This window comes from Trachypithecus francoisi, unplaced genomic scaffold (assembly GCF_009764315.1).
Source record: "Trachypithecus francoisi isolate TF-2019V2 unplaced genomic scaffold, Tfra_2.0 Lachesis_group10, whole genome shotgun sequence".
Lineage (NCBI taxonomy): Eukaryota > Metazoa > Chordata > Mammalia > Primates > Cercopithecidae > Trachypithecus > Trachypithecus francoisi.
The window spans coordinates 67,265,094-67,280,965 of NW_022681455.1; the positions used below are offsets into that span (position 1 = coordinate 67,265,094).

A 15,872-nucleotide genomic window follows, 5' to 3' on the forward strand; every position below is an offset into this window, starting at 1 on the left:
TTATTTTATTTTCCAAGGTTATTTTATTTATTGTAAGCATTTTGACTTTTTTTTTTTCATTTTCTTTCTTGTGCAATACCTACAATGGTGCTGTGTTTTAAACTTACACAATTGGAACATACATATGTGTTTTCTTAGTAAAATGGTAATTTATCCCCAAAAAGTGTACATAGATCTAAAATTTGGTGCTATGTGTATATCTTGAGCTTTTAATTTGTTGAATTTCTAAACGCTTACAACTTATCTGCCACTCATATTAATTTACTTGAATTTGTCATAAAGCTAAACATTTTATATGTTTTCAAAGATTATTTTTTCATATTAATAGGTGGTTTATCTTTTTGCCTCTCTGCTAATTTAAAAATATTTATTTTATCATTTTAATGTTTTCATGGACTTTTTTGCTGATGGTAATCAACTTTTTTTGTTTTTTGATTTTTGAGTTGTTCCTTTCATAGACATAAAAAGACAATTCATTTTCTTGTTTTATTAACTGTTCATTTTTATTCTACGAAATATGTCATGCATTCTTTCTTACAAATTGTATATTTAGAAATCTTTCTAAATACATTAATGCTTGATTCATTAATTCTTATTTCAAGGATTTGGATTTATTCAGGTAATTTGATGGGATGGGTGATGCATATTACAAAGTGGACCTGTCACAATGATACAAACTCATTTTTTTGTAACTGGGAAATATGACTAAATTTGACAGAACTAGAGAAACAGGCTCTGTTTCTCTAGTTATGTCAAGGTACATGGTACAAGCCTTTCTCACCCTACTCCATTATTTACCTTCAGATACTTTTTCCTGCCTCAGCTCTGTACACATGATATGCAACAAAGGGCAGCAAGAAGTGCTGGATCCACCTAATTTAACACCAAATGAAGTTGAGATTTGGCAGTTGCCCAATTCCTTTAATAAAAAGAAAGTAAATTATTTGGGCCCCCAAAGTAGGGTGGGAAATTTTCCTCTAAATGACTTAATGGTTGCCAAATCCCTTGTACCATTTTATTCCATTCCAAAACGTGTTTATTTCCACATAGATGTTAACGATGTGGGGAGAAGAATTATTCAATTTCATGAATTATCTCTTGTTTGCACTCCAGAAAACAACATACGTGTTTAAATACAAAATAATTATGGCTCATGACGACAATTAATATTAAAACTGTGATTTCCATATACAAGTATGTTTGAATTCCAATCTTATATTTTATACCAAGCTCAAAACACTTCCAGATAGAAGTCTTTCTATGCCAAGATTAAAGTATGACTTCAATTAATATTTATGGCCTTTGGAATCCAAAGAAAAACAGAAGAATAATTCATGAATTTGTTCATTGTTCTTTCCAACTGAAGACATTAACCATTACTTCTAACCATAACACAAACACAGCAAGTTTTAACCTTTTAACCTTTTCACTTTGCAATTAAAGTAACCCTATGCGTTTATTTCCCTATTTCGTGATATTGTTTAAACTTTAAAATTTTAGTCACTTGACGAACTTAAGCAATTATATTAAAATATGTTGTCTGTGAAAATGATCATTTGATATTTGGCTTATAAAGTAATTTTTATCAATTTGTTTTATGAGTTAGGTAAGATTTAACCTTTCTGCAGTCTCTCTCATCTGTTGGGAACCTGTGATATACCTCCATTTGTCCACAAGATGGTGTTTAAAGCAATTTGTTCAGAAGAACTGAACAAACTAACAGAAATACAAGGCTACGAACAGTTTAGTGGACAACTAAATCAGACTCTTGCCTTTGCACTTTTTCTTTTTTACTTTTGTAGATAATATTTGTAGGTAATTTTTGTTAATTTGTTTTGTTAATTTATGTTTTTCCTCATAGTAAGCATCTTTATGAAACAGGCACAGTACCCTTTGGTTTGTTGACTGTTTTGATTTTCTTTCTTTAGTGGATATATATGTACTTATACACTTAGTTAACATGCAGATTAACTATTCATAACTGTTTATACACCACTTTCATATTTTAGTGATCAATATGAAGACAGCTAAATAATTATCCTACCTTTTAGACAGGACAGATACTCTTTCAACAGACAAGAAAAAAGATTTAGCTTATCACAAGAAGTAGACAATTTATAAAACTACACAATGTCTGAACTCTATATTGTTCAGTGTACTTAAAATTTTACAATTAGATTTGTATAATGTTTATATTTTTCTAGACTACATCACTATTTACAAAAGTACGATTAGGAACACCGTTTCTTTTTTTAAGTACCATTTTTATTTTCCTAAGACTAATAATACACTGGGATTGGGAATTTCTCAGTTAAGTGTTTTGCTAAAGTTGTTTTAATGGATACTCAGAAGAGTTTTGCGGATTTGTCCATTGCTTTTGTTCTTAAGTTATTTTTCACATTTGTCTGTATCTACCTTCTGAAGACACACAAGTGTTTACTGCCATGGTTTCCCAGCGTTATTTCTTAATACTTGAGTGTTCACGCATTTTTATACCATCCCCCTTTTGTACCATCTCTGCTCACATAGATTATGCAGGCTTTGAAGAGGAGGAGATGCAGAAGAGAATTGAATTTGTATCTTGTATGCCTACATAATTCAAAGTGTCTTAGAACGTTGAATAGTGTTGATTTATTAGTTGGCTGGTAAAGGTAGCATTAATTACGTTAAATTTGTTCAACTACTAAAAGTCTCATTTTTATTGTGTGGCATACCTGGAGCTAAAATTCAAACGTTTTACTCAACAAAATCATGCTAGAGTAACTGATCAATTTGGTTAAATTGGATGAAAAACCAAGTGAACACAGAGAAAACTCATCTAGACAAGTAGACCCAGCACAACAAAACTTTGCCTAAAAGATAAGACAAGCTTATAAGACCAAAGCTAAGTCTAAGAAAATCTAAGTGGAAAAAAAAATTGCAAGTTCAGATCCAGTAGCGAGTGATGTGGTACAACTGGAGGAGTTACTTATTTGCTTCATGAATTTGTCAAAAGTGAATACTAATAAAGTGGGAGGCTTCACTAAATGAGGGGGTAAACAAGATTTAAGTTCATCAGAAATGTGTGTATTGTGTGACCATACTAAGCTTCTGGGTGTAAGTAAAGATGCTGGCTATTTTACAACTTTTTATTTTATTGTGTTATGTAAAGTACATTTTGGGGATAAATGTTTCTCAGCGCATTAATGTCTTTAAATTCAGGTTGTATTGGACATATTTTACAACTATTTATTTTTAAATAACATTTAGGGTGTGTTTTCCCCCATTTTGTTTGTTCTCTATCTTACCTCATCAAACTCTTTAAGGTTTAATTGAATATACTCATGTTAAGTGCAATGGCACTAGTTTTATTCAAAATCCCACATGGGCGTAATGCTTTGAGGCCTTGATTCCTACGTGTTCATTATGCATAATGAACTTGTCACCTGTCTCAGCAATAAAGGATCTGACCCTATGTCAAGGAAATCTAAGGTGCAATTATTAAGGCCATATCTACTCTTCATCACTTGCCATGGCTGAAGCTCCACACTTCAGTCCGTTCTGTTTGGTGTCAACCATGGGGGTGCTCCAGAAGCACTCTTGGCTAACCATGAGCCCCACAGGTGTCCAAGGAACCTTAATTGGTCTATTGCAGGGTTCATGTTTATACCATCATTATAGTTTTCTTTGTCACATGAATAAGCTTTCAAGCTCAGCTTGAAATAATCAAGTTTGTCACCCATCTCCCTGGGTTCATAAAAGCCTAGTTCATAAAAACCCTAGTCTAATTATTTCAGATGAGAATTATAAACAGAAACAAAAGCCAGAAAACAGGCAGTCCTTTGGGACTTTTGTCCCCCAGAGTGATCATCTCACTAAAATCATGTGAGACTTTTTGCTGTAGAGGTCCCTGAGGGAGATAAGAAATAACACAATTAACTTTTCTCATCCATAGAAACTTTTACACCATGAGTGATAAGGCAATAGGCAATAAGTAGTTAAATACATAGCAGGTTTTCTTAACGGAAATTAATTACATCAAAACGTGCCAGAGGATTTATATGTTTACTTATACCGGGTAATAACTTACATAGTTCTTAACTATTCCTATCTTCAGGCCCCCTTTGGATAAATTAACTAGGTGCTCTAAAGAATATTGTTGTCTTTTCACACACATATTTTCAACTTAGAGACAAAATGGAATTTCAAATATATCTCAGAAAGAGAAGTAGTTTGTTGGAGACAGTTTCCCTCACTTGTTCTCTCTCCAGCTATGTTTTGATATCTTGGAGTCAAGAGTAATTTGTGAAGGCATGTTAAGCAGAGAGTTAGCATGAATTGCCATTTATTAAAACTAAAAGTAATTTTCAGTTAGCAGCATCCTCTTCCTGATAGCCAGATCAATCAAATATGTTACACTTCCTCTCGTTGATCATTCAAAGAGCACTTGAGCATGTGTATTTACAGACAGGCATTACTACAGTCAGCCCATTTTGATTTAATAGTTCCTCAGTCATAGGTACTTCATACTGTCATGTCCTGGACCACAACTCACTAAAGAAGACTGCACAATTGAAAAGTATTTATTTTACTTTGTACAAAAGGACTTGACCTATATTTATTGAACACAAGTATTCTTTTTAAAAAAGATAATTAAAATCATTTATGTCAGTCACCCCTCTATAAACAGCAAGATTGCAAGTTTGCTAGTATTTTTTCTTAATACTGAGTTTTCACTCCTTTTGTCAGGCTACCAGCAAATATTTTAAAGTAATTTTCTTGATATTTGGAAATCAATATTTCTATTGGTTTTCCACCTATGTTGATTTACTTAGTTTTTTTTAGAGACAGGGTCTTGTTCTGTCGCCCAGGCTAGAGTGCAGTGGCATGATCATAGCTAACCATGGCTTCAAATTCCTGGTCTCAGGCGATCCTCCAACCTCAGCCTCCCGAGTAATTGGGACTTCAGGCGCTCACTACCATGCCTGGCTAATGTTTTAATTTTTTTATTTTTGTAGAGATGGGAGACTCACCATCTTGCCCAGGCTGGTCTGGAACTCCTGGGTTCAAGCTATCCTCCCACCTTGGCCTTTCAAAGTGTTGGGATTACAGGTGTGAGCCACCATGCCCGGCCTTGGTTTACTTTTAAACTCAGAGACTATATCTCAGAAACACTATAATCACCAAAAACTTTTAAAAATACAATACAGGTGATCTTCTAAAGCAGGAATTTATATTAAGCTTATTTCAGGTGGCAAATCAGATTTTACTAATGATGTTTAAGAACAACAATCTTGGTTCAGTCAGCTTGAAATACAAAGTATCTAAATAATCAAATCAATCACCTATCCTGATATGACTGCTCATTCATACTCTTCTGCTGTGCAGAAGCCAATTACCCAAAACCATGCCAGCGAATTTATGTGCTCAATCAGCCTAGGAAGTGATTTGCATAGTTCTTAACCAACATGTCAGATATTTGGGTTGACAATCATATCATACTGCCATAGAAGCACTGGCTAGAAATAAATCAGGAATCATTTGCCCTTAATTAACACGCCAGGTTCGAACCAACTTTATTTATTTACACTCTTCTCTCTCAGTGAGTGCTCTAGTTGCCACTAAGTCCAACTTTCAAAAATATCTCAGAGAGGATTTGAGATTTCTGTTTTGCTAGAGAGACATACTTGGTCAGATTCAACATTTATCAACTCTCTTTCATGGAGAGAATTTGCTGGGGGCTTTTCCTTACAATTTCTAAGTCAAGTATCTTCTGCTTCTGTAAACTACTTCACTTAACTGAAATTTATAACGAATCATTCCTGCCATTTGGAATGTGGTAGTTTTGCATCATCTGTTTCTAAGTGGTTGTTTCCAATGTTGCTGACTGTATCTGTGGAGCTTGTTGTACAACCTTTACATAACCAGGTTTGTAAAACAGCTGAGTGAACTGTTCTTTGACATTTTATTTTTTTAATTGTCTTATGAATATTATAAAACTTAGAAACGTTTGATTATCTAATTTTTCTTTTATTGTATTTGATTATGTCACTGTATTTAAAATAAAAGCACTTTGGTGAAAGGATAATTTCTATCCATTTATTTCATTATGTGTCACAGCTCCTGAAAAAGTTTGCCTTTTTTTGTATTGTTTTATGGAGCTATAACAGAGACCTTTATTTTCAAAAATCATGTTTGAAAAAAGGGAAAGAACATTCTTTCAGTCTATGTAAATAGCACTGATATATATGGCAAAGAATCTTCTTAAGCAAAATTCATGCTAGAAGCATAAAACTAGATGCTGTAAGCAGTTTTAAAGAAATCCAAATACAGATTACATAATGATTGATTTAACCAAACAACTAGGACTAGAATTTTTAAATGTATAAAAGTACACGTGAGAAAAAAATATATAAGTATTATATTAGGGCTCACTCTCCTTTGACTTGACAGAATTTAGTTCCATAAACTAAAGATACTATGTTAAGCTATTGTTCTATGCCCCAGCACAGGTTACTCGTAGGCTCTGTGATATAAAATGAATATATTAAGTCTGTTGGATAGTTAAGTAGATGTTAATGAAACAGCAAGTCAATATGATTACATAAATAATAATAAAGTGCTTAAGTGGTCAGGAAATACTTGTTAAGAATACAGTGCTTTAGCTGAGCTGCCTTAATAAAATTTACAAGAAATGGTGAAACATAAATCATGTTTGCAATAAAGTTCTGAGTAGGAGGGAGCTAACAAACCACTGGAATGAACGCAGTGGTTCTTAACCTAGAAATAAAGCAAGGCTAGACTTAAAAGAGTCCACGAAATCTCTGAACTACTATACAAAAATATAGATGCATATGCAGCTGCACATCTTTCTAGGGAATTAACATTTCAAAAAGGTCCATGAAGCTCTCCCCATACACACTAAAACACACACACACACACACACACACACACACACACACACATCTGTCTCAGGGTAACACCCTCTGTGGAACAGCTTTTTTAATTACTCTGTAGAAAAAAACACTAATATTATAAACATACACCTATAGAACCAGTAGTTAAGTAATGTTTAATGTATCTAAATAAGCTCAGTGACTTCTTTTCATTGAACATGATTATTTATAAGAAAACATGCAAGAGATTAAGAAACCATATTTATTTCTTCTTTGGTACAACCAGAGATGTTACCTCAAACCTTTAAAATAAATAATTTCATCAATAAAATTTACGAATGCCAGAGTATTAAAATTATTTCTTTGCTTTCACATAGAAGCAGTCAAAATATTAACAGGTTTGGGGTACAGTACATACAGTTCAACAAAATTCAGGCTGGAGAAGAAAACCAATACGTGACATAAGGAAATCATTTTGGGCGATGTAGCCCTTTCTTACTCCAGAGACAGCACATCGATGGGATTTTAAGCACCAATTCTATTGAATGTAGTGGGGTTTTTTTCATAACTAGTCTAGTAATCCTCTATCTAACTGAAACAATAATCTGAGAACAACATCTAAATGAAAATAACTACTGCAACTGAGGTAAACCAAACAGTTGTTTTTGTTTATTGGCACAGTGGCCCGCGATAAGACACATAGGTATAGCACACTAAAGCTCAAGATCCTGGGAACAGGAGTATAAATTTATTCAAGGGACGTGTTTGGTTTTCTTTTCTTTTTTTTTAACTGATGACTCTGCTGTCTTTCCTCCAAGGGAAACGAAAGAGAACTTACTGAATAGCACCGTTCTTCTAAATGTGATTGTCAAGTAGGACTTCTGTAATCATGCTGAAGGTAATACATTATAATCATGCTGATGGTAATCATCTTTGCCCCAGCTTTGGGTGGTGTTTCTCCCCCAAGCTCCTTCTCCAGGCGTGGTTCATGCAGAGAGTCATGCAGCACTAAGCCTTTCACGGGTCAGGCCCTTTGCTAAATGCTCGCTGACCAGCCTGCATGGTGCAGGAGGCTGGCTCACAGAAACCGGGAAGCCCAGGAGGTCCCGGGGGTCCAGGCACGCCAGGAATTCCTGCCACCCCGGGGGGGCCTCGTTCACCGTCTCGACCATTTCTCCCATAGCTGGCAGGGCCTGGGTCACCTGAAACACACAGAAGATTGCACATGTGAGCAGGAGAATCCTCATCAATGCAAACTGGCAGAGGGCACTGGACCCTCACAGCTCAGCAGTGCTCAGATAAGGGGCTTAACAAATGCTTTTGGAAACGATGGATGATGACTGGTGATGACTGGTGATGAAGATGATGATGATGATAATAAGATCCCTTCCTTGGACTTGGGTTTTCATGGAAATAAAAAGTAGAAAGAGACCTTAGTGTCTCTAACCCACATTTCCATCAGTAGAGCGGCACTGTGCACCATGGTAGCCTCCAGCCACAGGTGTCTATTGAGCGCTGAAATGTGATGAGACCAAATGGAGATGAACTAAGTATCAAACACACCTGGATTTTAAAGACTTCATATGAAAAAATGTAAAATAGTTCATTAAAAAGTTTTGTGTCTATTACATGATGAAATGATCTTTTGCACACAGTGGGTTAGGTAAACTATATTGTTAAAACTAATGTCACTTGATTATTTTTACCTTTTTCATGTGGCTACTTGATTTAAAATCATACATGCAACTCACATTTGTGTATTTCTTTTGAATGCAAGTAGCAGTATTCCTTACTTCTAATAGTTGAGCAACATCTGGTCAGGGAGAAGTATAGTTTAGTGGTTAAAAACACAGGTTTTGGAGACAAATAGCTTTACATTCCAGCCCTATCATTTATGAATAATGTGACATTAGCAAGTCACTAATCTCTCAGTTTCTTCATCTACAAGATGCTATAATGTCTTCTTAATAATTAAATTCAGGCCAGGTGCAGTGGCTCACGCCTGTAATCCCAGCACTTTGGGAGGCCAAGGTGGGCGGATCACTTGAGGTCAGGAGTTCGAGACCAGCCTGGCCAAAATGGTGAACCCTCATCTCTACTAAAAATATGAAAAAATTAGCCAGGCATGGTGGTGTATGCCTGTAGTCCCACCTACTTGGGAGGCTGAGGCAGGAGAATTACTTGCACCCAGGAGGCAGAGGTTGCAGTGAGCCGAGATCGCACCACTGCACTCCAGCCTGGGCGACAGAACAAGACTTCATCTTAAAAATAAAAATAACAATTAAATTCTACAATTGAAAGCACCTGATAAATAGGGGCTATTATTATAATTATTGAGATATTATTGATTAATGTCTTTTAGAAGGCTGTGCCACGTGCCCTACAAAATTTCATGCTATTTTTCTCATGAAGAGTGACCCCAACATGAACTTTGCCATAGCAGGTTCTTTGGGGGACACTTCTTGCTTGTCTTCCTTTTGTCGTGTTAAAGGGTTGTATGTTGCCCTCAATGGGGCACACTCTCTGAGGCACAGCACCCCATAACAAAGAGGAATATCTGCTGAATGTTTACCCCAATGCACCAGCAGCACTTTCACACAATTATTGCAAAAGTGGTGATGAGAAATCGTGTAAAACAAATTGAGTATGCCAAAATAATATAGGGATCCTCATTCCATCTCAGCCATCTTAACTTGGTCTTTCAGCCAAAAAGCTGGAAGCCAAATCTACATGTTTAACTACATATTTGCTTATATTTGGTTACTTTCCTTCTTTCTCTGTGGTTTTTACTTTTCTTTTTCTATTTGATTAGTCTTATTACATGTCTTTTGTTGGTCTTACTATAGTAATATGGTCTTATTCAGTGGTCTTATTACATATATCTCACATCCTTTTAGAAAGAAGGTAGGTCAGAGATCTCATTTTACATAACATTTCATTCTTCCTCTGCTGCATACACTTCGATCCACACAAAGCAATGTCATAGGGCAATATATTAATAAGTTTTAAGGGGGAATAATTATCTTTGAATAATTATCCATCTCAAAGCTATAGATAAACAGATATAAGTCATTTTCCCTAATTTACCCCATACACTTTCATTCAACTATACCTAGTTAGTATGAAGCAAACCATTATGTGTTTTCTTTTCATGATGAGGCCCCTGAGAAAGCGTCTCCCTAATCCCCAGCATCTGTAGATAAAGCTGTAGCAGAACGATGCCTTCAGCAGCACCTGTTAAGATCCTTAACACCAGATGCAGTTAAAGGTGAAGTTGGTTTTTTTAAGGTTTAAAAGATGAGCCAGATCTAAATCTGATTTTCATGCACCTTATCAGTAGGAATGGCCCCACTGAGACACACCAGGTGTGCCTTTAAATCAAATCAAGTTTAGGAGAGGGAAATGCTCAGAGAAGAGGTAGAAAACCAAATGAGCGCAGGGGCTGGGATGGTCATTTAGACCAGGGGTGGGCAAACTTCAGCTCATGAGCTAAATCCTGTTTTTGTAAATAGTTTTATTAGAACACAACCATGGTCATTTGTTTACATATTGTCTGTGGCTGCTTTGGCATACCAGGGCAGAGTTGAGTAGCTGCAATACGGTGCCCATAGCCAAATAATCTGATCCTTCACAAATAAAGTTTGCTGATCCCTGATGTTATAAAGAAATGAGCCTGGATTAAGAAATTCCCCCACTGTTTTTATGAGATGGAAACGTAAAGTACAAATGCAATGAAATTTGGCCACTAATATTCCACTTAAGTGTTGGGGAGACCAAAGGGAGGAGTGAGGCCTGTGGTGAGCTGGAAAGTGGATGCAGGCAGCAGCTCTTCTCCAGCTAACAGCTGCCATCGGGGAATACAGGCCAGTGTTGCCAGAACTTCTGATAATTTTCAAGAGAAGCCAGGAAGCTGAGTTTTTAAATAAATATCTCCCAATGTTTAAATGTTAGCAACCAATTCAATTTTTTCAACATTTGTAGAGCCAACCAAAAACCTTAAGTTTAAGAGAATTCACTCTCTAATACACAAACAATATTAAAAAGCAGAAGGATAGCTTTTTAGATTTTCACATTTGGTTCCCCATCAACACACTCCAGGAGAAGTTTTTCTTTTTCTTTTTTACCTTGCTGAGTTTATTCCAAATTTCTGCTTATCCTCTGAGGGAACAGTTGCCGAAGCCATCCTGTCTACCCTTGATTTATTTTATGAAACGTGCATCTCATCCAATTCTGCCTTTGCCAAATGCAGCAATTTACCCTTTGGAGCTTTGGATGATGTCATCATCATCATCGCCAACGTGTAATGAGAATGCTTTCTTGTTTCCATGTGCCATACACTATGCTCATTATTGAGCCCATTTTGCTCATGTATAAACTGAGAGTTAGGAAGATCAAATAATTGTCCATAGTCATATAGCTAGAAATGAAGACCCTTAGCCACTGTACTAATCTAACTGCATTTTCCCACCTATTGATTTTTTAACTCTGTGGAAGGGTGTGGAGTGTGTGGCAGGGCATGTGTGTGTGTTGTCATTGTTTTGTTTGTTTGTTTTTAATTCCTTGAGCCCGAGTTGACCAGGAAGTAGAGAGAGGCACAAAAACAAAGAGCAGTATTGATTTTTGTAGAGCTCTAATGATCATAAGAAACTAAGATATTTTTCTGAAGTTTTGCCCTGTAGAAATACCAGAGAAAAAAGCAGCCTTAACATAGCAGATTGTCAGGCTCTGGAGAGTCCTGATCCAGGGCCTTTGCTCTCATGGATGTTCTGAACTATGTGGGAGCCTCAGTTGGGTGTCACTATGTCCACAGTCCACATCACTCAAAAAGTGAAGCTAACTCATAATCACTGTTCACAATATGGGCATAAATGGTTAGTCCAGCAGCTGCATTAATGAATATCTACCAACTGTTTTGTAACTCTTTAGAAAGAGAAAGCGTGGATCTCAAGTGTTATTCTGCTCTGCTTGCCTCATGTGTGTGATGCTTACACTAACTGCCTAATGATTACATGGTTTTCTGAAATGTCAAGGACCTATAAAAATGTTGAATGTTCCCAATACAAAGAAATGATAAATGTTTGAGATGATGGATAGACTAATTACCCTAATCTGGTCATTATATAATATTTCCATTGAAACATCACTACGTATCCCATAAATATGTGTAACTATTATATGTCAATTAAAATAAAATATTTAGAAATGTTATTGCCAAACATTTCATGTTTTATTATTATTATTATTATTATTATTTATTTAAGAAATGAGTATCTATATCATTCTCTATAAAACCACTAGAGGGTAGTCAAGTTTCACTGATGGAAGCCAATCCTGGCTGGCTCATTCTGGAGGCAGCCCCTTACCTAATACATGCTATGGAATAAAAGGGACTGTGTATACAGTAAAAAAATAAAATCAAATAAAGTGAACAATTTTCACATTAAATAGGGTATTTCATAATTAATCCACTGGTTATGTAGACTTTTTTATGTACCAGGACTTTCTTACATTTCTTGAGCTTAATGTTGTGGTATTTGACAAAGCAGTATATGTTTAAGGAATTGTAAATTGGTTTATGTAAGGCCCAGCAACCAAATAAAACAGCTGCAGCAATGGAAATTGAATAATTAGGTACTGAAAAACTTAGCCCAGAACTGAATGTGTGCATGTGTATTTTTCCACTCAATAGTCTCAAGCAAAGCTCACCTTTCTGCAGACTTTGCACAAGAAAAACAAATATTCTTATAACCTACTATAGCCCAGCACAAAGCCAGCTATAACTTCCATGTCCAAGAGGCAAAAAGCATCTCAGCTCAATCTCAGCTCACAAGTCACCTTCCTGGTGTTCACATTCAAATGATTTGTCATTTATGTTTTGCCCTAGTGAGTGCACAAAGAGGAAATCAGGACTCATTATTGTTAATAAATATGTTCCTTTAAAATTCTCAGAGTGACGAGGAACTAGTCCCAAATGGGCAAGTTTGGTGACAGCAAACAGAGAGAGGTCTATAAGACAACCAACCAAGCAATAACACTGGCTGACCTGTGGCACAAAACTGAAGGTAGGGGAGACTAAAGTTCCAGGGATTGCTAATGTGATCCACGTAGCTCTGCAAGAGAGGCAGAGAAAGAAGCAAGACACCCAGCAGTTATGGGACATGCCCAATTCACATGTCTAGGTTGCAAAGAAAAACTAATCGTATGATTGGACAGTCAGCCAATCATTCTGTCCACTTTGTGAACACAGACTCAGGAAGCATGAATATGTCTTGTTATTACCTGAGAGACTTTTGTCAGGATATGAATTTAAGAGTATATTTTCTCAAATACATTATGAAAAAGGAAGCAACAATAATAATAACAGTTAAATTTGCAGAGTCTGTTTGCCATATGCCAGGCACTGTTCTAAGAGCTTTACATGTATTAACATGTGCATATATGCTCTAAATACAAGGTAGGCATGGTGATTTCCATTCACAGTAGAGGAAACTGAAGCACTTCAAGGTAAAAGAACAGTGCATAAGCCCCTGGCAGCCTGGCTCCATGTCTGCACTTCTTAAATATTTGCCCAGCCTACTCCTGGCTGTGAGAAACAAACTAGATTGTGTATGTGTGCTTTTTAAACAACAAAGCACTGTAGCCAAAATAATCATCAATGTAATGGTTATAATAATAACCTGTGTTCCATAACAAGCAATGTAGCATTATGTCTCTACAGGGCATACTATACTTAACACTGAACAAACAGAGATAGAGCATTGGAGAGGGGAGACAGGGAATTAAAACTGTCCAGAAAGAATACAGGAACTCTAACAACTGATAGAAAATGATGATATTAGTTACATCGTAAAAAAATATGTTAAATGCCTTAGCACAAAGAATGATCCAACTATCTTTTTTTTTATTCAGGAGGATTTGAGCCCCAAATCCAACAATAGAAACAACAAAGAAGGTTGCAGAATATGCTGTTCTGCAGGTTCTTTCTTTTTTTTTTTTTTTTTTTTTTAGGTTCTTTCTTTTAGGTAAGATGTGCATTTATCTAGAAGGTTCCAGACAAATCCCTGCACAGAAGCTGGTTGAAGGTCCCTCAGGCCTTAAAGTCCTATTAATAATATGTTTGCAAGAGATCAGAAATCACATTCCTAGACACATTCAAGCTCTACCAAGAAATAAAAAGCAGTCTAGCCTCAGTGGACAATTAAGTAGTGAAATGATGTACTGCTACCCAGTACTTTGCATTTGTGATTTGGAGTTGAAGTAGACTTTCATGGAGAGAAGGTCTGAGGCATCGGGGTGGTGCTGATTTAGAGAAAAGTAATATATTACTGCTGATCAAGAGCAAGAGAAAAAAGCTGCAAGGGCTGAACTGGGGTCCAGCTTTGCCCTCAGCTCTCCTTGATCCACCTTAAAAAGCAAAAAGTGGACTTGCTATATTAATAATAGTACCAACAGCCAACATTTCTTGAGTGCCTACTGTAGCCAGGAACTGTCTTAAGCAATTTACATGGATTAAGTTTCTTTCTCAGAAATACACTATCAGAGAGGTGTCCTTCTTATCACTGTTTTGTAAATGGGAGAACTGAGGTGCAGAGAAATTAAGTAACATGCCCAATGTCATAAAGTTAGTTAGTGGCAAAGTCAAATGTGAACCTGGGATGTCTGAATTGTAGAAGCCACTCTTCAAACAGCCCACTTTCGGGTACTAGCTTTAAGGGAGGAATGACCCAAAAAGCTCTTGTCAGGAACTGGACTGACTTGAGCATACGCATGGTGTTAACAAGAGAACATGGGCCGACCTTGAAACCCAAGCCCTCAGCTGGTGCTTTCACCTGTGTGCTGCATGAGGACACTGCGCCAAAGCGCAGAAAACGACCCAGCAGCAGACCCCTCTTCTCTGGCGTCTGTGCTTTTGAAAGTTAGCCTATATTCCTGAAAAATAATCTGGAACTCAGATTTTTCACTAAACAATGTCAGATATCCTCCCAATTAAAAGATTGCAAAAAGTCCAAAAAAGGAAGGCTACCGAGGTTGAGATATAAGTAACCATAACAAGGAAATCAAGAAAGAAGAGTAAGCTGGGAGGTGAGAAGGATGGGAGACAATCAGAGCTGATGGGGAGAGAGCAAAGTGAGAGGAGGGGAGAGATCAGAGGAGGGCGACGATTTTGGAGGTGATCCTAGGAAAGGAGGGGCAAGGACCGACCAAAGGAAGAAAGGAAAATGAAAACAGAAAGGACAGGTATTAAGAGTCCCCTGGAAAAGGGAGTGCACAAAATGTTTTAACAATTCAGATTTAAGATCAAATCCAAGATCAGCTGAAATTAATCATTTTGTTTATAAGCGATCCCAGGGAGGGCTGCAGATAATGATCTTGTCCTGCCTCACAATTTGCTCACACGTGGATGGTCTGATGTTCTAAAAAGCAATCAGGAAAGCCCCTGTGGCTGGGCGCCCCGTTTGCGCCCCCATCAACCTGGCTCCTGAAAATGGTTTACTGCAGATGGGAGATAATGTGCTCCTGACAATCTGGGACACAGCACACATGGAGCTGATCTTCCTCCATCTTCTCATCTTTACATTGAAAATGTGGCTTACCAATAGATTTTTTTCAAAGTAAGAATCCCTAGAAACCAGAATACATTTTCAATAAAGGAAAATGTTGCCAATAGTGCAAGTCACTGGTTCAAGAACTGTTAAGTGATTTGTCAATAAAACGAGAAAAGAAGTTATAAGGCTATCTCATAAATATATAGATAGTTAAGTAAATTGTGATGATAATATGATATTAGCCTCCAAACTTCCTATTCCTACCACTGGTGACAGAGACAAGCACCTTTAGTAAATTCTATTTCCTTTTCCTCTCCTCTAAACACCAATCAATGAATCCAAGCTTTACCACATATTAAAATCTTCTCTAAATCCCATTTAAGCCAGATTTTCCCTTCATTTCTAATCATAAATCTTCCATTTCCAATTATAAAAATTTATCAATTTGTGA

At 36.6% G+C, this 15,872-nt stretch overlaps 1 protein-coding gene across 9 annotated transcripts in view; it reads right to left on the bottom strand.

Moving 5' to 3' along the window:
• Positions 1-7,123: 7,123 nt before the first annotated feature.
• COL9A1 (collagen type IX alpha 1 chain) overlaps positions 7,124-15,872 on the bottom strand; it is a 178,569-nt gene continuing 169,820 nt past the window's right edge. For 4 of the 9 annotated variants that reach the window (XM_033217578.1, XM_033217577.1, XM_033217576.1 and 1 more), the window contains one exon: positions 7,523-8,077. In XM_033217578.1, the coding sequence (XP_033073469.1) occupies positions 7,893-8,077 (185 nt within the window). In that variant the 3' untranslated portion in view covers positions 7,523-7,892. Of the gene's footprint in view, positions 8,078-15,872 lie in introns of all 9 variants that reach the window. The other 5 variants (XM_033217585.1, XM_033217582.1, XM_033217584.1 and 2 more) reach the window with 2 other exon arrangements.